This window comes from Rhinoraja longicauda, chromosome 41, assembly GCF_053455715.1.
Source record: "Rhinoraja longicauda isolate Sanriku21f chromosome 41, sRhiLon1.1, whole genome shotgun sequence".
Lineage (NCBI taxonomy): Eukaryota > Metazoa > Chordata > Chondrichthyes > Rajiformes > Arhynchobatidae > Rhinoraja > Rhinoraja longicauda.
In genome coordinates, this window is record NC_135993.1 from 13278613 (window position 1) to 13305218 (window position 26606).

General features: G+C 49.7%; 1 protein-coding gene across 1 annotated transcript; it reads left to right on the plus strand.

Annotated features, from left to right (window-relative positions):
• Positions 1-231: 231 nt before the first annotated feature.
• On the plus strand, positions 232-25007 carry sphk2 (sphingosine kinase 2). Its single transcript, XM_078430922.1, has 5 exons — positions 232-1134; positions 2683-2832; positions 21275-21369; positions 21774-21889; positions 22491-25007. The coding sequence occupies exons 1-5, from the start codon at positions 714-716 to the stop codon at positions 24094-24096; spliced, it is 2388 nt and encodes a 795-aa protein (XP_078287048.1). The 5' UTR covers positions 232-713; the 3' UTR covers positions 24097-25007.
• Positions 25008-26606: the final 1599 nt, after the last annotated feature.

A 26606-nucleotide genomic window follows, 5' to 3' on the forward strand; every position in this document is an offset into this window, starting at 1 on the left:
GGCGATCACAACTACACCCAGCACTCTGTGTGGTCTTTAAATTTAGGAGCCTATTTCCTTAAATCAATATGGCGGAACACGGCATCAAGAGGCGCCCGCCGCAACGCCGTTGCCATTATCAAAGATGGCGGCGACACCGTCACAAACCTGGCGGGATCGTGTGTTAGCCCCGCCCACCATTCGCTTCCGCCAAGATGGTCGCCGGCTGCTTCCATAGAAACGGGGTCAAGAGGACGCGACGAAAAGTGGGGGGGAATGAGCCCAGGGGCGCGTTAAAAATTAAATAGAGAGATATTTGAAGATAACCAGTGGACAGTTAAAGCGGGATCGGAGGCCAAGTTCGAAATTAAAGGTGTGAGAAACCAAGCGCGAGGTGGCATCCGCCTCCTCACGGTGTTGATTGGGCGGCAGCGGCCACTGATTGGCAGCGGCGGCCGTCAGTCATCAGCGGACGCTGCACTTCCGCCTTGGGGAGCAGCGTCCACTGGCGTGACCAGCGGGGGAGCCTCGAAACCGCCTATCGCCCTCGGGATGCCGCGTTGATTTGGGGGAAGGAACCCCTCCCTCCACCCACACCAACCCGTCAAGTCGACCCTCGCCGGGCCGGGCCTTGCACCTGCCGGCCGGCAGATCAGCAGAGGTCGGCCAGGCCGGGCCGGGTCAGGTCAGGCCCCTGGGCGCTCGACCTCTGATCCCCGACGCCTGCTTGGCCAATGTCGGTCAGCTCGCAGGCGCTGCTCCACGGGGAGTTTGGGGCGGGAGCTGCCCGCTACGTCCTGACTCTCACCTGCAAGGAGCTGCACGTCCAGAGGCTCTCCCCCCGCCCCGAGCAGGAGAAGCGCCTGGTCCTGCCTCTCTCCCATGTCATCGGCTGCCGGCTGGTGCGGCCGGGGGTCGCCGGTCGCCGGCGGAGGGAGCCGGTGGGGACCGAGGAGGGGGATGGAGAGGACGGCGAGGCTCACTTCGCGCTCTACTGCTACCTCCCCAAGAAGGGGCTGGTGGGCGGCACCAAGGGACGCCAGCGGGTGGTCAAGAGCTTCCGTGCGGACGGGGAGGGGGCTCGGAGCCAAGCCCAGCGATGGGTGACCGCCGTCCGCTGCCGGCTCCTGGGAGTTGAGGTGCCGGTCGAGTCAGGTGAGGCTGGGAGGCGGAGGGAGTGGTGGAAGGAAAGTGTGGGAGATGGGGATTGGCGAAGGGGGGCAGAGATGTGACAAGGGCTGGGTTGTTTGGGGTCAGGAATGGGGAAAAGGATTGGGGTTAGGGAGAGGGGCAGAGGTGGGAAAACGGGTGTTGGAGTCCGAGAAGGTGAGGGAACGAGACAAGTATGGAGAAAGAGATGTGATGGAAAAGGAGTGCCGAGGAAAAAAGGGGTCAGCGATGGGGCTGTTGGCATGAAGGAGGGGTCAGTGTTTAGGGGAGGGGAGATGGAGAAGGAAAGAGCCAGGGGCAGGGAGGTGTTAAGGATGGGGAAGGTGGACGGGAAGAGGTTGATGAAGAAGGGGGAGGTGACAGTGAGTTGTGGGGGGATTGGGTTCTGGTATTTGGAAGGGGATGGGATTGTGGATGGAAAAGTAATAGACAATAGGTGCAGGCGTAGGCCATTTGGTGGTTCGAGCCAGCACCGCCATTCAATGTGATCATGGCTGATCATCCACAATCATTACCCCGTTCCTGCCCTCTCCCCATACACCCTGACTCCGCTATCATTAAGAGCTCTATCTAACTCTCTCTTGAAAGCATCCAGAGAATTGGCCTCCACTGCCTTCTGAGGCAGAGAATTCCACAGATTTACAACTCTGAGTGATAGTTTTTCCTCATCTCTGTTCTAAATGGCCTACCTCTTATTCTTAAATTGGGGCCCCTGGTTCTGGATTCCCCCAACATTTGGGAACATGTTTCCTGCCTCTAACATGTCCAGCCCCTTAATAATCATATATGTTTCAATAAGATCCCCTCTCATCTTTCTAAATTCCAGTGTATACAAGCCCAGTCGCTCCAGACTTTCAACGTACGACAGTCCCGCCATTCCGGGAATTAACCTAGTGAACCTACTCTGCGCTCCCTCAATGGCAAGAGGATTGGGTGGGGGGGGGGGGGGTCTGAGATGGAGAAGCTGGGGAAATAATTTACGGATTGGGAGTGGGTCAGGGAAGGGGAATGTATTTTTTTTAAAGATTTGGACAGGGTTGGTATTCCAGATGAGATTTATTGGGGTTGTACCTGGAGAGGGAGGGAGGGTGGGGGTGGGGGGGTGAGGGAAGAGAAGAGAGGGGAGTTGGTATCAATGGATACAGAGATGTTTGGGCCAATCTGGTGTGGTGAGGACCTGTCGGGGGGAGGGGGGCTGTTCATGTGCAGTGCTGTTCTATCTTCCCTGGTGGTGAGTCATCTCTGGTGTATTGGCACTAGCACTTGGACCGGGGATCTGTGGTAGAATGGATTCGGCTCTTTGAGATGGAGAAGGGGAACATATCCAGTAAAGTGGAGCTGGAGCAAGGGTGAATTTCCAGAATTCTCTTCCCCAGAGGCTGTGACGGCTCTGCTGCTGTGGGTGGAGGGAGATGGGGAGAGGGCAGGGGATGATGGAGGTGGAAAATCGGCAAAGGTCCTGGTGAAGTGAGAGTGTGGATGATTGGCCTCGTCTGCAGCTCACGTTCCTGACAATCTGTGCATTGTTTGCAGAAATCAGCCTTGAACTTCTCCCGAGAACCCGGCGCCTCCTCCTCTTGGTGAACCCTTTCAGTGGACGCTCACTGGCCATGAATTACTGTCAGGAACATGTCCTTCCCATGATCGCCGAGGCTAACATCAGCTACAACCTCATCTGCACAGGTAGGTGATTCAGCAGTCTGGATGGTTAGACCAGTAGAGCATGGACCATTACACCACAGGAACGGGTGCTTTGACCATTGTGTCTGTGCCAAGTCAAACTAATTTCCTCTGTCTGCATGTGATCCATAACTATCCATTCCCTGCATGTCCATGTGGCGACCTGAAAGCCTTTAAAATGCTGCTGTTGTATCTGCTTTCACCACCACCCATGCAGCGCATACCAGCCACCACTCTGTGTGGAATAAACTTGCCCCGCACATCACCTTGAAACTTTCTCCTCTCTTGCCTTGAAGCTCTGACACCCTCACTCTTCCCCCCCCCCCCCCCCCCCCACCCCGCACCAAATCTTTGACATTTGCACAAAAGGGAAAACGTTTCCGATTGCCTCCCCCATTTATGCCACTCCTAATTTTACAAACTTCTTTCAGGTTTCCCCTCAACCTCTGATGCTCTGGAGAAAACAATCCAACTTTCTCCCACCTCTCCTTTATACTCTCTTAAAAAGACAGCAAATATCATCAAAGTCCACCCTTGGCCGCACTCTCATTTTGCTGCTACCATCAGGAAGAAAGTACAGGACCCTGACCTCCAGGTACAGGAACAGTTTCATCTTGGCAACCATCATAGTCTTGAACCATGCCGCACAACATTCACCACAATCCTACCTCCACAACCATCTCCTGTGGGCTTTTCACTACTATGGTTGTACTATGTACTTTGGCTTGCAATATTATGGTCTGGTTTACCTAGAATAACCGATTCTGTTGTTGCTTTTAATGTGCCTGCATTACTCGTACAAGTAAGAATTTCCTTGTGCATGACGATTAACCAGTCTTGCCCTATGCCCTCTCATCATTGATATTTCCACCCTGCAAAAAATGTTAAGTCTGTCCTGTCTACACCACCTGTAATTTTATGTGCTTCTTTCAAGTATTCCCTCCACCTCTGATGCTCCAGAGAAAACAAGTCAACTTTGTCCAACCTCTCATTTACTGCTAATCCAGATGACCTCTTCTGCACCCTTTAAAGTTTCCACGTCCTTCCAGTAAATTAGCGACCAGAACAACACACAACACTCCAAATACAGCCTGACCAAAGTTTTGTAAAACTGCAACATGACTACCTGACCCTTGCACTCAATGCAAGTGAGTGACAAAGGAGACTTTACCATATGCTTTCTTTGCCATCCTACCTTTCATCCTCACTTCTCAAGAACTAATCTTGCCTCGCCCTTAAAATATTTCACAGTCTTGTGAGGGAGTGAATCCCAAAAATTAATTGCCTTTAGATTCATAGAGTCTTGCAGCACAAAATTGGGCCTTTCAGCCCAACGTCTGACCAAGATGTCCCGTCTGCGTTGGTCCTATCTGTCTACATGTGGCGCATATCCCTCTAAATCTTTCCTATCCATGGACCTGTCCAAATGTCTTTTAAATGTTGATGTACTATCTGCCTCGGCTACCTCCTCTGGATGCTCGTTCAATATTCCCACTCGCCTCTGTGTGAAGAAATTGCCCCTCAGGTCCCTATTAAGTAATTCCTCTCACCTTAAATCTATGTCCTTTGGTTCTTGATTGTCTCACTCTGTGAAACACTGTGCATGCCGTCTATCTTTTTGCTTCATGATCCTGTTCACTTCTGTAAGCTCACCCTTCAGTTTCCTATGCTCCAAAGAATAAAGTCCCAGCCTACCAAACCTTTTCCTATAGCTCAGGCTCTTGAGTTCTGACAACTTCTGCATAAATCTTCTCTGCATTCTTTCTAGCTGAATGACATCCTTTCCTCCTTAAGTATGTTCTGGCCTCCTTATTTCCTCAAGTACATTCCTCAGTTCCCGAAACTCCTCAAAGGATACGCTTGATCTATTCCTATACCTGTCCCATTCCTCCTATTTGCTGACCAGCGCCTCAATTTCTCTCGTCATCCAACCTTCCTGTCCTGTGTGCCTTGCTGGAACATACATGCCATGAACTTTTGTCATCATACTATTCAAAGCATAGTATGGGGACATTTGTTTGCCCACAAACAACCTACTCCAATCAACTTTTGCAAGTTCCTGCCTCACACCATCAAAGTTTGCCATTCACAATTCAGAATTTTAACTTGTGGGTCTGCCATTTATTTACCCATAACTATGTAAAAGTTTAAGAGAACAGTGCACGCAGCTCCAATAAGCTCACCTGCAGACACTTGAGTCTCTTGGCCTTCTTATTTTCCTAAGAGTAGATCAAGCTTTTCCCTCTCCCTTGTATTGCCTGAGGAAACTTTCCTGAACACTTTTAACAAATTCCACCCCATCTAAGCCATGGTCTATATTGACATTCTTGGTCTATATTGGGAAAAGTTAAAATCTCATACAGTGAGAACCCTATTTGTCTTGCAACTGCATGCAACTTCCTGCCGTATGTATTCTAATTCTCCTTGACTATTTGGAGGACTATAGTGCACTCCCTCCAAGGTGATTATCCCCTTTTTATTTCTCAACTCCTTCTGCAGTTGTACAGGGCCCTGGTCAGTTTTGGTCTCTAAATTTGAGGAAGGACATTCTTACTATGGAGGGAGTGCAGCGTAGGTTCACGAGGTTAATTCCCTGAATGGCGGGACTGTCGTATGTTGAAAGACTGGAATGACTGGGCTTGTATACTCTGGAATTTAGGATGAGAGAGGATCTTATTGAAACATGTAAGATTATTAAGGGAATGAGCACGCTAGAGGCAGGAAACATGTTCGGGGAGTCCCGAACCAGGGGCCACAGATTAAGAATAAGGTGTAGGCCATTTAGAACAGAGATAAGGAAAAACCTTTTCATTCAGAGTTGTGAAGTTGTGGAACTGCCTCAGAAGGCAGTGGAGGCTAATTTCCTGGATGCTTTCAAGAGAGAGGTCTTAATAATAGCGGAGTCAAGGGATATGGAGAGAGGGCAGGAACGGGGTACTGATTGTGGATGATCAGCCATGATCTCGATGATTGGTGGTGCTGGCTTGAAGGGCCGAATGGCCTGCTCCTGCACCTATTGTCTCGCCTCATTGGACGAACCATCAGTTATGTTATCTTAGGCTACTGCCATGACATTCTCCTTAATAAAGCAATACCACTATCTCGCTTGCAGCACCTACACCCTGGAACATTAAGCTGCCAGTTCTGTCCCACTCTTAGCCAGGATTCTATATTGGCTCTTCTGCAATGGTTTCCCTCTACTAACACTCTGCCTCGTGGAACATGTCCTCACACACAACCACCTCTTTTATTCCTCTCACTATCTCCAAGTCAAAGGTGTAGCCATGGGCAGCTGTGTGGGCCCCAGAAATACCTGCCTTTTTGTTGGTTACATCAAACAGTCCTTGTTGCACCTTCTCCACTACATCGACGACTGTATCGACGACGACTCATGGACTTTATTAACCACCACTAACTTCCAACCTGCCCTCAAATTCACATGGACCATCTCGGACACCTCCCTCCCCTCTCTTGATCATTCTGACCTACATTCTACAGGGACTTGGGTCCCCCTTCTGTTATTGATGGGGCTCCCATGTGAATGTCCTGTAGTTCCCGCTCCCCCTCTCCACATTTGCAACAAGGGCAGAGTTCCCCGGTCCTTGCCTTTCACGCGACCAGCCTCCCCACCCAACTCGTCATCCTCCGACATTTCCGTCGCCTGCAATGTGATCCCACCGCTAATCACATATTCGCATCTCCACCCCTTTCCGCATTCTGCAGTGACCACACCCTCAAACTCCTTGGTTCACCCATTCCTTTCCACCCAATCCACCCCCTCCCCAGGTAATCTCCCCAGCCAACGCAGGAGTAGGAACACCTGCATTATACCTCCTCCCTCGACCCAAGTGGTGTACCCACAGAGTGTAGGTACTCTGTCCAGGGACCCCGACCCAAGTCCTTTCCGGTGAGACTGAGATTCGCATGCGACTTCTCTACCTCATCTACTGCCTGATGTGGGCTCCTGTACATCGGTGAGACCAAGTGTAGGCTCTGTGACCGCTTTGCTGAACACTTACACTCGGACCACTCGTTTGCTAACCGTTTTAACTCCCCTCCCGTTCCAATATGGACCTTTCTGACCTGTGCCTCCTGCATTGCCTGAGTGAAGGCACACACAAGTTGATAGAACAGCACCTCACCCCAGCAGTATGAGCTTTGAATTCTCTAATTGTAAGTAACTTCTACTAACACTGCTCTCCCACTCTCCTCCATCCCGCTCTGCGCCCTCCCTCCAGCCTAGTTGTTTAAGCAGTTCCAGTTTGCAATAATGTGTCCCTTCTGAGATCACACTGTCCCTGGCCAACAAATTGGCGTACCAGGGAATCACCCTGCCTGAGGTCTTCTGTTGCCGGCCCTGATTTGTCCTGCTCTTTTCTAGCCTCCAATTCTCTTCCCTCCCACCACCCCCCCCCCCCCCCCCGCCCCTTCTTTCAGTCTGAAGAAGGGTCCCGACCTGAAATGCCACCTATCTTTTCTCTCCAGTTGCAGGATTGCTGAGTCCAGCAATTTGTGCCCATCTTTCGTAATGGCTGCAGGCTACAATATACCTGTTGCACATACCTATCCATGCCCTGAGTTAATCTGCCTTACCTGTCAGGCCTCTCGCATTAAAATAAATGCAATTCAATCCAACAATCCTTCCTCGCTCCCTGCCTTGCCTCTGTCTATCCTGTATATTGAACTTTCTTTCATCGCATTCCATGACACCTGCCCACCTCTCACCTGCCTCAGTCCTGCATTGAATCCGAAGTTTGTACCCAGTCTAGTTTAAACCCACCCATGTAGCACTAGCTCGTCTGCCTGCCAGGATATTACTTCCCCTTCAGTTCAGGTGCAACCCATTCCTCTTGTACAGGTATGTGTAGGAAGGAACTGCAGATGCTGGTTTAAACCGAAGATAGACACAAAATGCTGGAGTAACTCAGTAGGACAGGTGGCATCTCTGGAGAGGAGGAATGTGTGACATTTCGGGTCGAGACCCTTTTTCAGACTGAAATTCAAGGGAAAGGGAAATGAGAAATATAGACAATGATGGAGAGAGATATAGAACAAAGAATGAAAGATGCAAAAAAGTAACAATGATAAAGGAAATAGGTCATTGTTAGTTATAGCGAGGTGAGAACAAAAATCTAGTGTGACTTGGGTGGGAGAGGGATAGAGAGAGGGAATGTAGGGTTTGCTTGCAGTTAGAGAAATCAATATTCATACCACTGGGCTGCAAGCTGCCTAAGCCAAATATGAGATGCTGTTCCTCCAATTTGCGTTTAGGCTCACTCTGACAATGGAGGGGGCCTAGTCCAGAAAGGTCAGTGTGGGAATGGGGTGGGGAATTAAAGTGTTTGGCAACCAGTTGGTCAGGTTGGGCCAGGCGGACTGGGCGAAGGTGTTCATTGATACGGTCGCCCAGTCTCCGTTTGGTCTGGACTGGGCGATCATTTCGCATCATCCTGGAGTCTTGTTTGCTGCCACAGAATCTCTTGTCTGTGCCCCTAACTAACAAGTCTCCTATCAGTATTGTTCTGTCAGACTGCACCCATCCCCGTTGCGCCTCAAAGCAAGGATTGATGCCACCGGCCTGACTGCTGTTGCCCTCCTCCGCTGTGCTTCTCCACTCCTCCCCCAACAGTATCCAAAACAGGCATGCCTGTTATAGAGTCATAGAATCATACAGCATGGAAACAGGCCCTTTGACCCAACTTGCCCACACCGACCAACATGTCCCATCTACACTAGTCCCACCTGCCTGCATTTGGCCCACATCCCTCTAAAACTGTCCTATGCATGTACCTATTTAATTGCTTCTTAAAAGTAGCGATAGTACGCGTCTTAACTACCTCCTCTGGCAGCTCCTTCCATACACCCTTCACCCTTAGCATGAAAAAGTTACCTCATATTTCTAAAATATCTTTCCCCCTTCATCTTAAACCTATGTCCTCTCGTTCTCAATTCCCCCACTCTGGGCAAGTGACTCTGTGCACCTACCTGATCTATTCCTCATGATTTTGTACACCTCAATAAGATCACGCCTCATCCTCCTGCACTCTAATGAATAGTCCCAACCTGCTCAACCTCTCCTGATAACTCAGACCCTCGAGTCCTGGCAACATCCTCATAAATCTTCTCTGCACCTTTTCCTATAACATGGTGCTCAGAACTCAACATAATACTCTAAATCATCAATCCATCAGTGGCACGCGCTCACTCATTTCCCTGTAATCCATTCTGTCACACGCACCCATCAGCACTAGCCCCTTCCGATTCGCTTCCTCCCAACCTACGCACGGTTGTAGTTTACAAGAGACCACTGTCGGGCATTTAAGATGTGGCAGGAAACCGGAGCACCCAGGGGAAATCCAGACAGTCACACTCTGTATAGACAGCAGTTTCTACATTGTCGGTAAATGTGCTGTTCAATCAATGTGTGAATAACATGAACTCCAGGGTGAATGGGCCCAATTGACTTTAGATGAGGGAAACGAGTCTTCCCAACTTGGGGCAACATGGTGGCGCAGCGGCAGAGTTGCTGCCCCACAGCGCCAGAGACCCGGGCTCCATCCTGACCAAGGGTGCTGTCTGCACGAGTTGTCGAGAGGAATGGCCACATGGGTGTCCACTACTCTGTGCTGACTCCCTTTCCTGATGGTCACCCATCTACGTTTGGCCCCTACCCGAGGTGTGACCACCTCACTGTAACTGCTGTCTATGACCTCAGTCTCCTGGATGATCCTGAGGTCAGTGGTTCATGCAGCTGCTGCTCCAGTTCCATGACGCAGCCTGTAATGAGCTGCAGCTGCACGCACATCCCACAGGTGGTGGTCTCAGAGACACTGGGAGTCTCCTTGACTTGCTACATCTTGCAGGAGGAGCAAACAACAGCCCTAACTGCTGCACCAAACAACAAAGTTTAGAGAAGAAAAAAAGACTGTCGAACCTCACTGTTATCCTTTATGCTGAAGCCAGTTGAACCCAAGCCTTGCACTTACTCTCTACATGGCATGAAGCTTCCAAACGGTTACTCCCAACATGTTCCACATTTGGGGTGGGAACGCTATGGAAAAGTCAATTCATATTTATATGCGCAGGTAAGATTAGGTGCAGATACAATGAAAGTCTTGTTGCCGCAGCATCACAGGCACATAGACTCGGACAAAACACCAAAACATAAATCAAATATAAATTACACATTCTACAAGACAGCGAAAAGAAAACTACTGTGGAAAATAAAACAAAACATTTATTTAAGACACACAATTTGAAAAAAATACATGTTCAAGATAGTGCATTAGGTGGTAGGCAGTGTTCTTTTGTCGAGGTAACATTTGGATGGAAATGATGGCTTTGTGGCAAGGTTTGCGGATGATACGAAAGATAGGTGAAGATGCAGGTTGTGTAGGTGAAGCAGGGAGTCTGCAGAAGGACTTGCACAGTTTGGGAGAATGGGCGATGAATTGGCAGATGGAATCATAATGGTAATTTATTAGCCACGTATGTTTTGCAACATTAGAGGCCATACAGTCACACCAAAAAAGCAACAAGACACACAACTACATAAAAATGTGACATAAACATTCACCACAGCGGCTCCACCCCATTCCCCACTGTGATGGAAGGCAATAAAGTCTTATCTTCTTTTCTCCCGTGGTCGAGGGAGTCGTACCATCCTCAGTCGAAGGATGACCTGACCTCAGGATCGAAGCTCCAACTACAGGAGCTGGTAGCTATGTGTGCAGTCAGGCAATTTGGTAGTAGGATTAAAGACTATTTTCTAAATGGGGAGATGATTCGAAAATCAGAGGTGCAAAGGGACTTGGGAGTGCAAGATTCCCAAAAGGTTAATTTGCAGTTTTAATCGGTAGTAAGGGAGGCAAATGCAATGTAAACATTCATTTTGAGAGGCCTAGAATATAGAAGCAGTGATGTGATGCCAATCAGGCACGGATCAGACTGCATTTGGAGTATTATGAGCAGTTTTTGGGCCCCACGTCTGACAAAGATGTACTGGCATTGGAGGGGGTACAGAGGTTTACGAGAATGATCCCTGGGATGATTGGGTTAATGTATGATGAGCGTTTGATGGGTCTGGGCCTGGGCCTGTATTTCCTGGAGTTTAGATGGATGAGGGGTGGGGAGTCTCATTGAAACCTATTGAATAGTGAAAGTACTGGGTAGAGTGAATAAGGGGAGAACGTTTTCACTGGTGGGGAGTGTAGGACCAGAGGGCACAGCCGCATTTTAAAAGGATGTACGTCTGAAAAGATGATGAGGAGGAATTCATTTAGCCAGAAGGTGGTGAATCTGTGGAATTCATTGCCACAGATGGCTGTGGAGGCCAAATCATTGGGTATTTTAAAAGCCAAGATTGCCAGGTTCCTAGTTATGATGTCAGAGATTATAGGGAGAAGGCAGGAGAATGAGGTTGAGAGGGAAGATAGATCAGCCATGATTGGTGGAGTAGACGCAATGGGCTGAATGGCTGAATTCTGCTCCTTTGACTTATGAACTTAGGGTTGTGCAGGTCAGTTCAGGAACCTAATGGTTGTAGGAAAGTTGCTGTTCCTAATCCTGATGGTGTGGGACTTCAGGCTTTTGTACCTCTTATCCAACTGTGGCAGTGAGATGAGGGCATGTTGGGGTTCCATGATGATAAAGGGTGCTTTCTTGAGGCAGCGCCTCGTGGATGCATTTTATTGCGGGAAGGGCTGGAGCTGTGATGGGCTGGGCCTTTACCAGGCTACCACTCCCTGCAGCCTGTGCGTTGGAATTGCTGTAGCAGGCCATGATGCAACCAATTGGGATACTTTGTACCATGCATCTGTTGAAGTCTGTTGGAATATTTGGTGACATTCCAAATATCTTTAAACTTAAGGTTGGGATTACAGTAAGATCAGTGATGGTATAGAATTGGGAGAACAACACACTCCCTCGTGCTCCAAATTCATACATACATGTGTTTGGGTTAGATATCGAGCGCTTCACTTCCCACTGGACAGTGTGTTGGGGTGACCAAATCAAATTTTGGGAAGTTTAAGGAGGTCAGGACCAGTACAGTAAATGGCAGCATCCTGGAGAGGCAGAGTCACGCAGCCAGGAAACAAACCCTGAAGTCCAGCTCATCTCCGCCCTCTCTGAGCCAGTCCCTTTCCCTCCAACTCTTTGCTATCCATGTACCTGTCCATATGTCTTTTAAATGTTATTTCACCCACCTCAAATACTTCCTCTGGAAGCTCGTTCCATGTACCCACCCCCTGTGTGAAAAGTTGCTCCTGTTGAGAGCCTCCCATATATCATTTATTAATTTGGATGAGAATGCAGATGGTGTGGTCAGTACATTTGCCGATGACACCAAAATCTGCTGCGTGGTTTTAGTTTTAAAGATATACAGTGGAAATAGATCCATCAACCCACTGAGTCCACGCTAATCAATAGCAGGGAGGTGCTGTGGTAGTCTGGCATGCTGATCTCTACCGGACCAAGGCAAGACGACAACTCTCAGACACATCCTCCTACTTATCCTTAGACCATGACCCCACCGACGAGCACCAGACCTTAGTCATCAACACCATCACTGACCTCACCAATTCTGGCGCTCTGCCCTCTATTGCCTCCAACCTTATTCCCCAGCCCCGCACGGCCCGTTTTTACCTTCTACCTAAAATCCATAAACAGAACTGTCCTGGCAGACCCATTGTTTCTACCTGTTCATGTCCCACCGAACTTATTTCCACCTATGTCAGCTCCATCCTATCCCCACCCCCCGGTCAACTCCCTCCCCACCTATGTCCAAGACACCTCACATGCTCTCCGTCTCCTCGATAACTTCCGTTTTCCAGGCCCCCACTCCCTCACCTTTACCATGGATGTCCAGTCACTCTACACCTCCATCCCCCACAAGGATGGTCTTGAAGCCCTCCGTTTCTTCCTCAACCGTAGAACCAGCCAATCCCCATCTACTAACACTCTCCTCCGCCTAGCAGAGCTGGTTCTTACCCTTAACAGCTTCTCCTTTGACTCCTCCCACTTCCTCCAAACCAGAGGCTTGGCTATGGGCACTCGCATGGGCCCTAGCTACGCCTGCCTCTTTGTCGGGTATGTCGAACAATCCCTGTTCCAGACGTACACCGGCCCCAACCCCGAACTCTATCTCCGCTACATTGACGACTGCATTGGTGCCACCTCTTGTACCCATGCAGAACTCGCTGACTTCATACATTTCACCACTAATTGCCATCCTGCTCTTAAATATACTTTACTATCTCCGACATCTCCCTACAGTTTCTGGATCTCACCTTCTCCATCACAGGAGACAGATTAGTGACTGCCATCTACTATAAACCCACTGACCCCCACAGCTATCTGGACTACACTTCTTCCCACCATATCTCCTGCAAAAAGTATATCCCCTACTCCCAATTCCTCCATCTACTCCCAATTCCTCCATCAGGATGAGGTGTTTTACACTAGGGCATCAGAGATGTCTTCATTCTTCAGGTAATGGGGCTTCCCCTCTTCCATTATAGATGAGGCTCTCAGTAGGGCCTCTATATCCTGCAGCTCCGCTCTTGCTCCCCCTCCCCCCATTCGTAACAAGGACAGAATCCTCCTTGTCCTCACCTTCCACCCCATCAGCTAGCGTATCCAACAAATTATCCTCCAACATTTCCGTCACCTCCAATGGGACCCAACCACTGGCCATATCTTCCCATCTCCTCCCCTTTCTGCGTTCCGCAGAGACCGTTCCCTCCGTAACTCCCTCGTCCACTCGTCTCTTCCCACCCAAACCACCCCCTCCCCGGGCACTTTCCCCTGCAACCGCAGGAGATACAACACCTGTCCCTTTACCTCCCCCCTCTACTCCATCCAAGGACCCAAACAGTCTTTCCAGGTGAGACAGAGGTTCACCTGCACCTCCTCCAACCTCATCTATTGTATCCGCTGCTCTAGATGTCAACTTCTCTACGTCGACGAGACCAAACGCAGGCTCGACGATCGTTTCGCTCAATACCTTCGCTCAGTCTGCCTTAACCAACCCCCATGATCTCCCGGTGGCTGAGCACTTCAACCCCCCCTCCCACTCCTAGCCTGACCTTTCTGTCATGGGCCTCCTCCAGTGCCATAGTGAGACCCACCGGAAATTGGAGGAACAGCACCTCGTATTTCGCTTGGGCAGCTTGCAGCCCAGCGGTATGAACATTGACTTCTCCAACTTTAGATAGTTCCTCTGTGCCTCTCTTCCCCTCCCCCTTCCCAGTTCTCCCACTGTCTTCCTGTCTCCACCTATATCCTTTCTTTGTCCCGCCCCCCTGACATCATATAACCATATAATAACCATATAACAATTACAGCACGGAAACAGGCCCATTCGGCCCTACCAGTCCACGCCGACCACTTTCTCTGACCTAGTCTCATCTACCTGCTCTCAGACCATAACCCTCCAATCCCCTCCCATCCATATACCTATCCAATTTACTCTTAAATAATAAAATCGAGCCTGCCTCCACCACTTCCACCGGAAGCTCATTCCACACAGCCACCACCCTCTGAGTAAAGAAGTTACCCCTCATGTTACCCCTAAACTTTTGTCCCTTAATTCTGAAGTTATGTCCCATTGTTGGAATCTTCCCCACTCTCAAAGGGAAAAGCCTACCCACGTCAACTCTGTCCGTCCCTCTTAAAATTTTAAGAACCTCTATCAAGTCCCCCCTCAACCTTCTACGCTCCAAAGAATAAAGACCCAACCTATTTAACCTCTCTCTGTAGCTTAAGTGCTGAAACCCAGGCAACATTCTAGTAAATCTCTGTACCCTCTCCATTTTGTCGACATCCTTCCTATAATTTGGCGACCAGAACTGCACACCATACTCCAGATTCGGCCTCACCAATGCCCTGTACAATTTCAACATTACATCCCAACTTCTATACTCGATGCTCTGATTTATAAAGGCAAGCATACCAAACGCCTTCTTCACCACCCTATCCACATGAGATTCCACCTTCAGGGAACAATGCACAGTTATTCCCAGATCCCTCTGTTCCACTGCATTCCTCAATTCCCTACCATTTACCCTGTACGTCCTATTTTGATTTGTCCTACCAAAATGCAGCACCTCACACTTATCAGCATTAAACTCCATCTGCCATCTTTCAGCCCACCCTTCCAAAAGGCCCAAGTCTCTCTGTAGACTTTGAAAATCTACTTCATTATTAACTACACCACCTATCTTAGTATCATCTGCATACTTCCTAATCCAATTTGCCACACCATCATCCAGATCATTAATGTAAATGACAAACAAAGTGGACCCAACACAGATCCTTGGGGTACTCCACTAGACACTGGCCTCCAACCTGACATACAGTTATCAACCATTACCCTCTGGTATCTCCCATTCAGCCATTGTTGAATCCATCTTGCAACCTCACTATTAATACCCAACGATTTAACCTTCTTAATCAACCTTCCATGTGGAACCTTGTCAAATGCTTTACTGAAGTCCATATAGACAACATCCACAGCCTTGCCCTTATCAATTTCCCTGGTAACCTCTTCAAAAAATTCAAGAAGATTAGTCAAACATGACCTTCCAGGCACAAATCCATGTTGACTGTTTCTAATCAGGCCTTGTTTATCCATGTGATTATATATATTGTCCCTAAGTATCTTTTCCATTAATTTTCCCACCACAGACGTCAAACTAACAGGTCTATAATTGCTAGGTTTACTTTTAGAACCTTTTTTAAACAAAGGCACAACATGCGCAAAGCGCCAATCTTCCGGCACCATCCCCGTTTCTAATGACGTTTGAAATATTTCCGTTATAGCCCCTGCTATTTCTGTACTAACTTCCCTCAATGTCCAAGGGAATATCCTATCAGGACCTGGAGACCTATCTACTTTTATATTTTTCAAAAGTGTCCGTACCTCCTCTTCTTTGATCCTCATAATTTCCATCACTACTCTACTTGTTTCGCTTAACTCACATAATTCAATATCCTTCTCCTCGGTGAATACCGAAGAAAAGAAATTGTTTAATATCTCCCCCATTTCTTCCGGCTTAGCACATAGCTGTCCACTCTGACTCTCTAATGGACCAATTTTTTCCCTCGCTATCCTTTTGCTATTGACATATCTGTAGAACCCCTTGGGGTTTACTTTTACATTACTTGCCAAAGCAACCTCGTATCTTTTTTTCGCTTTTCTAATTTCCTTCTTAAGATTCCTTTTACATTCTTTATATTCCTCAAGAACCTCATTTACTCCCTGCCTCTTATATTTATTGTATATCTCCCTCTTTTTCCGAACCGTGTCTAATTTCCCTGGAAAACCACGGCTCTTTCAAATTATTATTCTTTCCTTTCCACCGAACAGGGACATAAAGACTCTGTACTCTCAAAATTTCACCTTTAAATATCCTCCATTTCTCTATTATATTCTTTTCATAAAACAAAATGTCCCATTTCACTCCTTTTAAATCCTTTCTCATCTCCTCAAAATTAGCCTTTCTCCAATCCAAAATCTCAACCCTTGTTCCAGATTTGACCTTCTCCATAATTATATGGAAACTAATGGCATTGTGATCACTAGACCCAAAGTGCTCCTCAACACATACCTCCGTCACCTGACATACCTCCGTCATCAGTCTGAAGAAGGGTCTCGATCCGAAACGTCACCCATTCCCTCTCTCCTAGATGCTGCCTGACCTGCTGAGTTACTCCAGCATTTTGTGATACCACGCTGATCAATGATCATCTATACACTAGTTCGTGCATCTTACAAACTAGGGGGAATTTTTCAGAAACCATTTGTCATCCACATCAATGATTTGGATGAGAACATATATGGCAAGATTTGTAAGTTTGCTGATGATACAAAAGTGGATGGTTTTGTAGACAGTGGTTGTGAAAAATTGCAGCAGGATCTTGATGGATTGGCTGAGGAAATGTTGATGGAATTTAATACAGAGAAATGTGAGGTGTTGCATTTTGGGGAGTCTAACATGGGCACATGGACACAGTAAATGGTAGGGCTCTGGGGAGTGTTGTAGGGCAGAGGGATCTAGGAGTGCAGGTGCATGCTTCCTTGAAGGTCGAGTCGCAGGTAGATAAAGTGGTAAAAAAGACTTAGTATTTTGGCCTTCATCAGACAGAATATTGAGTACAGAAGTTGGGATGTCATATTACAGTTGTCTAAGACGTTGGTGAGACCGCATTTAGGGAATTGTGTTCAATTCTGGGCACCACGTTATAGGAAAGATGTTCTAAAGCTGGAAAGGTTACAGAGAAGATTTACGAGGATGTTGCCAGGACTTGAGCTATAGGAGAGGTTGAGTAGGCTGGGTCTCTTATTTCCTGGAGCGCAGGAGGATGGGTGATCTTATAGAGGTGTATAAAATCATGAGAGGAATTGATCGGCTAGATGCAAATAGTCTCTTTCCCAGAGAAGGTGAATCGAGGACCAGAGGTTTAAGGTGAAAGGGAAAAGATTTAATAGAAATCTGAGGGATAACCTTTTCACACAAAGGATGGTGGGTGTATGGAACAAGTTGCTCTGGAAGATAGACACAAAATGCTGGAGTAACTTAGCGGGTCAGGCAGCATCTCGGGAGAGAAGGAATGGGTGATGTTTCGTTTCGAGACCCTTCTTCAGACTCTGGAGGAATCACAGAGGGGGAGCAGTGAGAGAGGATGTTGCTGAACTCTCATCGGAAAGAGGAGGAGAACTTCTTCAAAGTTGACACACCTTGAGGAGATTTTACAGTGGAGCGACAAAAATGTGCAGGAAAAAAAGTGTAGGATCTAAAGAAGGGTCTCGACCTGAAACATCACCCATTCCTTAACGGGATGCTGCCTGACCCGCTGAGTTACTCCAGCATTTTGTGTCTACCTTCGATTTAAACCAGCATCTGCAGTTTTTTTCCTACACAAGCTGCCAGAGGAGGTAGTTGAACCTGGGACTATCCCAATGTTTAAGAAACAGTTAGACAGGTACATGGATAGGACAGGTTTGGAGGGATATGGACCAAATGCAAGCAGGTGGGATTACTCTGGCTGGGACATGTTGGACGGTGTGGGAAAGTTGGGCTGAAGGGCCTGTTTCCACGCTGTATCTCTCTATGCCTCTACAAACCCGCACGTCTTTGGAATGTGGTGGATAGTGAAGAAGGTTGTCTGAGGTTGCAACAGGATCTAGATCAACTGGGGAAGTGGACAAAATGACACTTTGAATTTAAGTTGGACAAGTGCAAAGTATTGCATTTGGGAAGTTGAACCAGGCAGATCTTGCAGACTAAATGACAGCGACTTGGGGAATATTGGAGAATAGAAAGGACCAGGAGATTCAAAGATATTGTTGCTTGATGGTAGCGAGACTAGTAGACAGCATGATGAAGAAGGCGTTTGGCATGCTTGCATTCATTGGTCGGGCATTGAAGTACAGGAGTTTGGACATTATGAGCAGTCGTACATTGTGGGTGAGGCGGCATTTGGAGTTCTGTGTGCAGTTCTGGCCATTGGCTATACGACAAGATGTCTTTAACCTGGATTGGATGCAGAAAATATTCACCAGGATGTTGCTGGGATTAGAGGGCTTGAATTATGAGGAGAGACTGGATAGGTTGGGGCTATTTTCCCTGGAGAGAAGGAGGCTGATAGACAATAGACAATAGGTGCAGGAGGAGGCCATTCAGCCCTTCGAGCCAGCACCGCCATTCAATGCGATCATGGCTGATCACTCTCAATCAGTACCCCGTTCCTGCCTTCTCCCCATATCCCCTCACTCCGCTATCCTTAAGAGCTCTATCCAGCTCTCTCTTGAAAGCATCCAACGAACTGGCCTCCACTGCCTTCTGAGGCAGAGAATTCCACAACTTCACCACCCTCTGACTGAAAAAGTTCTTCCTCATCTCCGTTCTAAATGGCCTACCCCTTATTCTTAAACTGTGGCCCCTTGTTCTGGACTCCCCCAACATTGGGAACATGTTATCTGCCTCTAATGTGTCCAATCCCCTAATTATCTTATGTTTCAATAAGATCCCCCCCTCATCCTTCTAAATTCCAGTGTATACAAGCCCAATCGCTCCAGCCTTTCAACATACGACAGTCCCGCCATTCCGGGAATTAACCTAGTGAACCTACGCTGCACGCCCTCCATAGCAAGAATATCCTTCCTCAAATTTGGAGACCAAAACTGCACACAGTACTCCAGGTGCGGTCTCACCAGGGCCCGGTACAACTGTAGAAGGACCTCTTTGCTCCTATGATGACCTTGTCGAGGTTTATATAAGCGTAAGGGGTGTAGATGGTCGGGTTTTCTCCCCCATGGTAGGGCAGTAAAAAATTAAAGGGCACAGGCTTAAGGAGAGGAGAAAAAGTTAAAAGTGACTTGAGGGGTAACATTTTCACACAGTGGATGGTGGGTCTATGGAATGATCTGCCAGAGGAAGTGGTAGAGGTGCATACGATAACTTTTAAAAGTCAGGTGCGTGGATGGGCAAGGCTTGGAGGGAAATGGGCTCGATGCAGGCAAATAGGACTAGCTGGGATGGAGCATCTCGGTCAGCAGAGACAAGCCGGACCAAAGGGACTATTTAGTGTGAAGGTAGACGCAAAATGCTGGAGTAACTCGGCGGGTCAGGCAGCATCTCTGGAGAGAAGGAATGGGTGACGTTCTTGGTCGAGACCCTTCTTCAGACTCTTTAGTGTTATGTCCTGACAGATGTAGGCAAGCTTACCATTTGCCTTGTCTGAAGGGTCCCGACCTGTAACATCACCTATCCTTTTTCTCCAGACATGCTGCCTAACCCGCTGAATTATTCCAGTACTTAGCATTTATCTCCTTCTTTATTATTTTACCTACTTGTGTTGCCACTTTTGGGGAGCTATGCACTTGACCCCAAGATTCCCCTATACATTAATGCTGATCAAGGGTCTTGCCATTAACTATATACTTTCCCCTTGTATGCAACATCGCAAGTGCAACACCTCCCACTTGCTCAAATTAAACTCCATCTGCCACTTCTCCACCCAGTCGCTGATTTATATCCTGCTGTTACTTCAGACTTTACTCACAGTCCTTTACTCCAGCAATCTTGGTGTTGTCTGCATAAATGTAAGGTGGGATATTCTCATATTACAGATGGTGCGGGACAGGTTCCCTGGGACAGGGCCAGGGATGGAGTATTGGTATTTGTTTACTAGTATCAAATGTATTGAGATACAATGAAAAGCTTTGCTTGCTTGCTATCCAGTCAGATTGCGTTGTACATGAGAACAATAGAGCTGCTGATAGTGTTCTAGCATGACAGCATTGCATTTAAAGAGTGCAGACTTATTCAAAAGCACAAGTTTCACAGTGAGATAGAATGTAAAATCAGGACTACACCCTGATCTTATTAAGGGTGCTCTTATTAAAGGGCGCTCTTTTAGAAAGGAGGTGAGGAGGAACTTCTTTAATCAGAGGGTAGTTAATCTGTGGAACTCATTGCCATAGAGGGCTGTGGAGGCCACGTCAGTGGATATTTTTAAGGCAGTGATGGATAAATTCTTGATTGGAACAGGTGTCAAGGATAATGGGAGATGGCAGGAAAATGGGATTCGGAGGCAGAGATCAGCCATGATTGAATGGCGGAGTAGACTCAATGGGCTGAATGGCCTAATTCTACTGGTATAACTTGTGAACGTCGGAAGACCGTTCGGTAGTCTGATAATAGTGGGGAAGAAGTTGAGGGAACAGCATCTCACATTTCGCTTGGGATCAGGTGATATGTTCTTTAAGCCTTTGTATCATTTTCATGATGAAAAGGGGGAGCCGAGGTGCAAGTGGCCCTTGATTATGTTGGCTGCTTTACAAAACAGTGTGAAGTGCAGATGGAGTCAATGGTTGGTGGCCAGTCTGTGTGATGGACAGGGCTGTGTCCACAACTCTTTGCGATTTCTTGTGGTCTTGGGCAGAGATGTTGCCAAACCAAGCTATGAAGCATCCTGATCAGATGCTTTCTGCGGTGCATCTGTAGTAATTGCGAAGAGTTGTTGGGGATATGCTGAACATCCTTGTTCTTCTGATGAAGTAGAAGCACCAGTGTGCTTTCTTAGCCGTTGCGTCAATGTGGTTGGTGCAGAACAAATTGTGGGTGATATTTACCCCCCAGAAACCTGGGGCTCTCATCCATCTCCCTTTTGTCACCTCAGACACAAGATCATTTAAATTTGGGAGGTTCTGAAAGTAGGGGAAGGAAAGAGACACAGTTGTGCGAGGGGGTTTGGGAATTCCCTGCCCTGGGAAGATGAAGCGGGTGTGAGAATGTATCCAAAGTCGCTTGAATGCTGTGGGGTGTTTACTGTAAAGTCTGGCAAAGTGATCAGGCAGTCAGTCGTGTGTCTTGGAGAGCGGGCGAGGAGGGCTAGACGCGGGTCCGATGGACTAAACACTCTCGCACTCTCTCAACAGATCATCAGAATCACGCCTGGCAACTGGTTCAAGAGATCAAACTGTCTGAGTGGGACGGCATTGTGGTTGTATCTGGTGACGGACTGCTACATGAGGTAAGGCTCATTCCGCACCATCCCTTTACACACTCAGAGGTCAAACATAGAGCAGAGCTCTCTCCACACTGTTCCTTCACATATTCCTGGGGTCATAAACAATGTGATGCCACCTCTGCACCGTCCCATCACACTGCCTGGGTCAGACAAGGAATGAAACGTCCTCTGCACGTCCTGTCATTCTCCCTAGGCCAGAAATAGAGTGAAGCTCTCCCTGTACCATTCCATCACGCACCCCAGTGTCAAACATAGAGTGAAGCTCCCTCTGCATTGTTCCTTCACACATCCTCGAAATAATGTGAAGCTCCTTCTGCACCGTCCCATCACACACTCCAGAGACTGGTGGTCAACGAGTGAAGCTCTCTCTCCATGCTCCCGTCACTCTGTCTCCTTGCGTTCGGCAGGTGATCAATGGGTTGATGTCCCGAGCGGACTGGAAAGCCGCCATGAAGATGCCGCTGGGAATCATCCCGGCTGGATCAGGGAACGCCCTGGCTGCTGCTGTTAATCACAATGCTGGGTGAGTGTTGGCAAGACTCTGGATCAGAGGGGGGGGGAGCCAGGAGCCAAGGGTCAGGGAGGGGAAGGAGAATGGGATCTGTGAGAGGGGATGGTGGAGGAGAGTGAGCGGCCTCTGGTGGAGGGAGGGGTTAGGGGCCTCTAGTGGGAGAGTGAGAGGCCTCTGGTGAAGGGAGGGGTAAGTGAGAGGCCTCTGGTGAAGGGAGGGGTAAGTGAGAGGCCTCTGGTGGAGGGAGGGGAGAGTGAGAGGCCTCTGGTGGAGGGAGGGGAGAGTGAGAGGCCTCTGCTGGAGGGAGGGGTGAGCGGCCTCTGGTGAAGGGAGGGGTGAAGGGTCTCTGGCGGAGGCAAGGGAGTGTGAGCGGCCGATGAGGGAGGGATGAGGGGCCTGTGTTGCACGAGGGAGTGAAGCCTCTGGTGAATTGAGGTGTGAGTGCCGTCTGGTGGAGGGGTGAGTGTGGTGCCTCGGGGGTAGAGATGGAGGGTCGGGGAGGGGGCAGTGGAGGGAATGGAGTGGGAGTAGAGGCAGTGGGAGAGTGGCGTGGGGGGCGGGTGGGGGAAGGAACTCAGCACTAAGTCATTGCCCACCTCGTCCCCCCTCCCAGGTTCCGGATGTCCACTGGGGTGGAGCTACTGGTGAACTGCGTGCTCTTGCTGTGCCGAGGCTCGGGCCGGGGTCTGGCCACGCCGCTTGACCTGGTCTCGGTCACCACGGCGACGGGCCGCCGCCTCTTCTCCTTCCTGTCCGTGGCCTGGGGCTTCGTGGCGGACGTGGACGTGGAGAGCGAGCGGCTTCGCCGGGCCGGGCCCGCCCGCTTCACCCTGGGCACTCTCGGCCGCCTGGCCACACTTCGTCGCTACCCCGGCCGCCTCTCCTACCTGCCGGCTGTCCCACGCCTCCGCCGAAGCGGCACCCTCTCCCCCGGACCCCCGCCCTCCCGCCCGCCGCTCGGCCGCACCCTCTCCGACTCGGGGCCCTGGGGCAGGGGCCACGACCACTCCCCGCCACCCTTCTCGGCTTACGAGGGCTTCTCCTTCGAGGGGGCGTCCTTTGCAGAGGAGGAGGAGGAGGATGAGGTGGGTGTGGAGGGAGGGGAGGCGAGAGCTGTTCTGCTCAACTCTGAACGGGAGAACCATACGCGCAAGGACCCTGGGGTAGTGAACTCTAAAGGGGACTCTGAGGGTAACAGTTCAGAAAACTCCAATATCCCTGCCTCTAAAGACCCTCGCCTGGGTTCTGGAGGGCCCTTGGTGCGTGAGGGTCGCGATCTAGGAAGCGCTAATATCTGTGCGCAGAATGACCCTGGTCCTGTAAACTCTAAAGAATTCCCTGTTCAAGAGCAACCTCGTCTAATCGGCTCTGAACAAGAGTCGGCGAGGGATGGTCACGATCCAGAATACACTAATAATCCCACAAGTGAGGCACCGGGACTGGAGAGTTGGGAAAGGGACCAAAAGCACAGGCGCCAGGATCCCGGGCCCTCTGATAGACCTGGTGTCATCGGCTCTGAAGGGAAGATCTCTGGGCGCAAGGACCCCGGGCTAATCAGTTCTGAAGTAGACTCGGCGAGGAAGGGTCACGTTGAAGGGAGCACTAATAACCTGGGGCATAAGGCCCCTGGTTCAGTCAGCCCTGAAGGGAACAACCGTGGCAGTAAGGACCCTGGTCTAATCACCTCTGAAAGGGCTATTCCAGCGTCCCAGAGCTCCGGGGACATTTCCACACCCCAGGGCCCCGGAGGCGGGGTTCGCCCCCAGCGCCTCCCCTCCGCCCAGCCGCTGCCCCGGGATGACCTGCTGCCTCCACCGGGCGCGCCGCTGCCCCAGGACTGGGTGACGGTGGAGGGCGACTTCGTGCTGGTGTTGGCCATCTACCAGAGCCACCTGGGGGCCGAACTCCTGACCGTCCCGTCTGCACAGTTCGCCCAGGGCGCCATCCACCTGTGCTACGTGACGGCGGGCATCTCCCGCGCCGCCCTGCTCCGCCTCTTCCTCGCCATGGAGAAGGGAGCGCACTTCGACCTGCGCTGCCCGCACCTGACCTACGTCCCCGCCACCGCCTTCCGAATCGAGCCCTTGGGCGGCCGGCCGGGCATCGTTACCGTGGACGGGGAGAGGGTAGAGTACGGGACCATACAAGGGCAGATCCACCCCGGCCTGGCCCGGCTCGTCACCGGCTTTCCCCCCTCGCCCCCAGTAGGCGGACCCTGAGAGCACCGCGGTCAGCCCTCTTTGACCTCCCTCGCTATCTCCCACCCCTCCTGCCCTTCCCTGGCCCCTCCCGGCTGCCCCGTCTCCATCTCCCTTCCTCGCCACCCCTCCCCCATTCAGTCCCTTTACCCGCGCTCTCCCCTATATTTCCTCCTCTCGTGTGTCCTGTCCACAAAGCGGGAAACACGGAGATTCCCTGTGGAGAGGGAAAATCCTATGGTACGTCAGTGCGCAGTTTGCACAGCGCTCAGGGGAGCGTTGGTTTGGAGCAGGGGGTGGGGGTGAGACCCCTGCCCTCTCCCAGCCGCCCCTGCCCCCTCCACACCACTAACCCCATACATCCCTCCCCGAAACACGAATATTCGCGTTAGGGTCGACTAGCACTAAACCTCAGTTTCTCGCTCGAGGTCCCTCCCATTTACCCCTGTCTCCGTAGACGGGCCCTCTGGCTAGAAACCGTCCACACCTCCCCATCCTGTCTTTGTGTTATGTGTAATTTATTAACTGAAATCATTTTGGTGCTTAACAATGGAGCTAAGTACGATGTTGGGAGCCTTTTACGATGGGGATTATTTGATTTGATTTGATGATTAGCGGCGCGCTTTCTAATCCGCGGGCGAGGGTGGGATGCACTGCGGAGAGTTGCCGCCATCTCCCTGTCCCGTTAGCATCCTCTTTCCGAAGGGAAAGAACTGGAAGTTTTTTTAATCGAGCGAGCGAGGGCGCATTTTGCCTCGCTCCCCGCTGGCAGCTCCCCTTTCTCTCTCTCTCCCCCCTTCCCTGGAGGGTTGGGGTGGAGGGGTGGGAGAGGCGCCTGTTTGCCTTCTCGGATTCGGAGAGGAACGGCTCACGACCCCTGCCCCCCTCTCCGCGGCGTTCGATGATTAAAGCAATAATTGCAATAAAGAAGTTTGCCTCAAATTGGTCTCCGAGGGTCCGGCTCTTGTTTTCAACGCACCGTCGGCGAAAAGAAACATGCCCTTTGGCCCATCGTGTCTGAATTTGACAGAATGCAGGACCTTCCGATTCAATATCCACAGGAGGGAGGGGGTTGGCTGTAGCTGCATAATAGACTGGCATCCACATGCTAGAGGTATTCTCAGTGAAATCTGAGAACGGACGAGTTGGTGCAATCTCACAGTGGCGTCGTGCTTTGTGTATCAGAGTGAAGGGGCGCATCGCGTGGTCTCAGAGTACAAAAACACTCGGTATTACATAATCAACTTAGAGGCGTTCAGTGGCATTTTAAGATGAGGTGCACCTGTAATCTTTGAGTGAGGTCGAGCAACCTCTTCAGCAAAGCAGCACAAAAGTCAGCGCCCCTCGGCATAATCCCCTGAGAATGGAGGGGTGCTGCGTGAAATTTCCTCAAGGGCGGAGTGACCCTCGGTTTAATCCCCTTAAAGAAATTTCTTGGAAACTCCACAGCCTGGAGGGAAACTCTGTACAATCTCGTGAGAATGGAAGGGCGGCCGCCCGGTGTGATCTGTTGTGCGTGCAGTAGCACTTGGTGTGATCTCGGTGATCGCTCAGAGTGGAGAGCAGCTGAGTGTAATTTCCTTATCGTGGAACGAAGTTCGGTGTTATTTGCAGAGGCTGCGAGACCGATTTGTCAGGGGTTCTGACTCATAAAGTCGTAAGTGATGGGAGCAGAATTAGGCCATTCGGCCCATCAAGTCTACTCCGCCATTCAATCATGGCTGATCCATCTCTCCCTCCTAACCCCATTCTTTTGCGTTCTCCCCATAACCCCTGACACCCGTACTAATCAAGAATCGATCTATATCTGCCTAAAAAATATCCATTGTCTTCGCATCCACAACCTTCTGTGGCAAATAATTCCACAGATTCACTCCTCCATTATTAAAGGAATTCCTCCTCGTCTCCTTCCTAAAGGAACATTCTTTAATTCTGAAGCTATGACCTCTGGTCATAGACTTAGGAGAATGGGGTTAGGAAAGAGAAATAGATCAGCCATGATTGAATAGCGGAGTAGACGTGATAGGCTGGATGGCCTAATGCTATTCCTACCACTTATAACCTTATGACTCTCACTAGTGGAAACATCCTCTCCACATCCACTCTTTCCAAGCTTTTCTATTCTGTACGTTTCAATTAGGTCCCCCCTCATTATTCCAAATTCTAGCGAGTGCAACCGCAGTGTCGCCTGAAGCTGATTATGCGATAACCCACTTATTCTTGGGATCATTCTTGTAAACCCTCTCTGAACCCCCTCCAGAGCCAGCACATCCGTCTTCAGGTATGGTGCCCGAATTTGCTCACAATACTCGAAATGCGGCCAGACCAGCACCTGAACAGTACACCCCTGTTTTTGTATTCTAACCCCCTTGAAATAAATGCTAGCATTGCGTTTGCCTTCTGTACTGCCGATTCGACTTGCAGAATCCTGCAGCAGCAATCCCAAGTCCCTTTACGTCTCCGATTTCTGGATTCTCTTTCCGTTCAGAAAATAGTCTACGCCTTTATTCCTACTACCAAAATGCATGGCT

Excerpts from the sequence above, each read along its gene's own strand:
- sphk2 (XM_078430922.1), top strand. The coding sequence starts at position 714 with ATGTCGGTCAGCTCGCAGGCGCTGCTCCACGGGGAGTTTGGGGCGGGA. Across the intron at positions 1,135-2,682 it reads TGAGGTGCCGGTCGAGTCAG|AAATCAGCCTTGAACTTCTC; the intron begins GTGAGGCTGGGA and ends CATTGTTTGCAG. Across the intron at positions 21,890-22,490 it reads GCTGTTAATCACAATGCTGG|GTTCCGGATGTCCACTGGGG; the intron begins GTGAGTGTTGGC and ends CCCCCCTCCCAG.